The 1,040-nt window shown below is 33.7% G+C and overlaps 1 protein-coding gene across 1 annotated transcript in view; it reads right to left on the reverse strand.

Annotated features, from left to right (window-relative positions):
• The window catches only part of STRN3 (striatin 3), a 40,521-nt gene extending 39,695 nt beyond the window's left edge, over window positions 1-826 (reverse strand). The window contains exon 1 of the mRNA XM_010174425.1: window positions 723-826. Within this exon, the coding sequence (XP_010172727.1) occupies window positions 723-751 (29 nt within the window). The 5' untranslated portion in view covers window positions 752-826. The remainder of the gene's footprint in view (window positions 1-722) is intronic.
• Window positions 827-1,040: the final 214 nt, after the last annotated feature.

Genomic DNA, 1,040 nt, shown 5'->3' on the forward strand with positions numbered 1-1,040 from the left:
AAGGCTATCTAGTTTGTTGCTGGATCCTCAAGATGTTTATACTGTTGGATTTAGTCAGTGTTTTTGCAAAATTAATTACTAATTTTGGTCAAATGAAATAGCCAGGCAACAGAAGAGCATGTAAGTTTGAAGGATATTAGCCTGCGTGGACTGAATGGAATTTCAATTTTTAAAGCATTAAATTAATGTTACAGAAAATGCACTTACTGAGACTAGAAATTCTGGCTTCAACCACATGAAAAAACAATACTTCAAAATGTAATACTAACTTTTAAAGGATTCTGTTCTGCCACAAAATACAGTTTTAATTATGAAACACAAAAATAGTTACAGAGAATCAAGAGAACAGTATTTTTCATCCTTTCAGGTTTAATACCACTGAAGAGCAGGTAAAGGTATAGTAATAAGGTATAAACATTTGTGGAATGTTTATTCTTGCTTAGTATAGCAGCACTCTAACTCAGAAAAGGGCAACTGCCCAATCTGAACTTTCTGTTTTTAAGACATGAGTCCAAACAATTTGAAAATTATGCAACTATTTGTTATAGCAGACAGTAAAGTTTACCAGAAAACATAGTGTAAAGATGACCAACCATAAAGACAGTTTACATAAAGTAACCATAGAATCATCTACTAAGGATAGTTTACACAAGGCAATGGAAGTCCTTTTAGTCTGTAAAGTTTTCCAGGTCAGATAAAAGCTGAACAATGTGAATACCCACCTTTCTTGTTTTAATGCATATTCTAACATTTTTATTCTTCTCACTAGATCTTTCTTCAAATTTTCTTGACCCTTTCTTTCCCCTTGTAAAAATGCTATCCGAGCCTGCAAACACAAAAAAACCAAAAGATAATGGATTTTATTTCATTCTGTTCCTAAAACAAAGCGATAAAGTCTGACTTGGGGGGGGGGGGGGGGGACGGGAAACCAAGGAAAAATGTTTTGCATTAATCACTTAATTCAGTCATTAACAACAAAAATAGTTCTGCCCTAGAGACAAACTATTATTTTCTGTTCATAAAAGTTGGGGGGTTTGCCT

The sequence above is a fragment of the Antrostomus carolinensis genome, unplaced genomic scaffold, assembly GCF_000700745.2.
Source record: "Antrostomus carolinensis isolate BGI_N321 unplaced genomic scaffold, ASM70074v2 scaffold15078, whole genome shotgun sequence".
NCBI classification, from domain to species: Eukaryota; Metazoa; Chordata; class Aves; order Caprimulgiformes; family Caprimulgidae; genus Antrostomus; species Antrostomus carolinensis.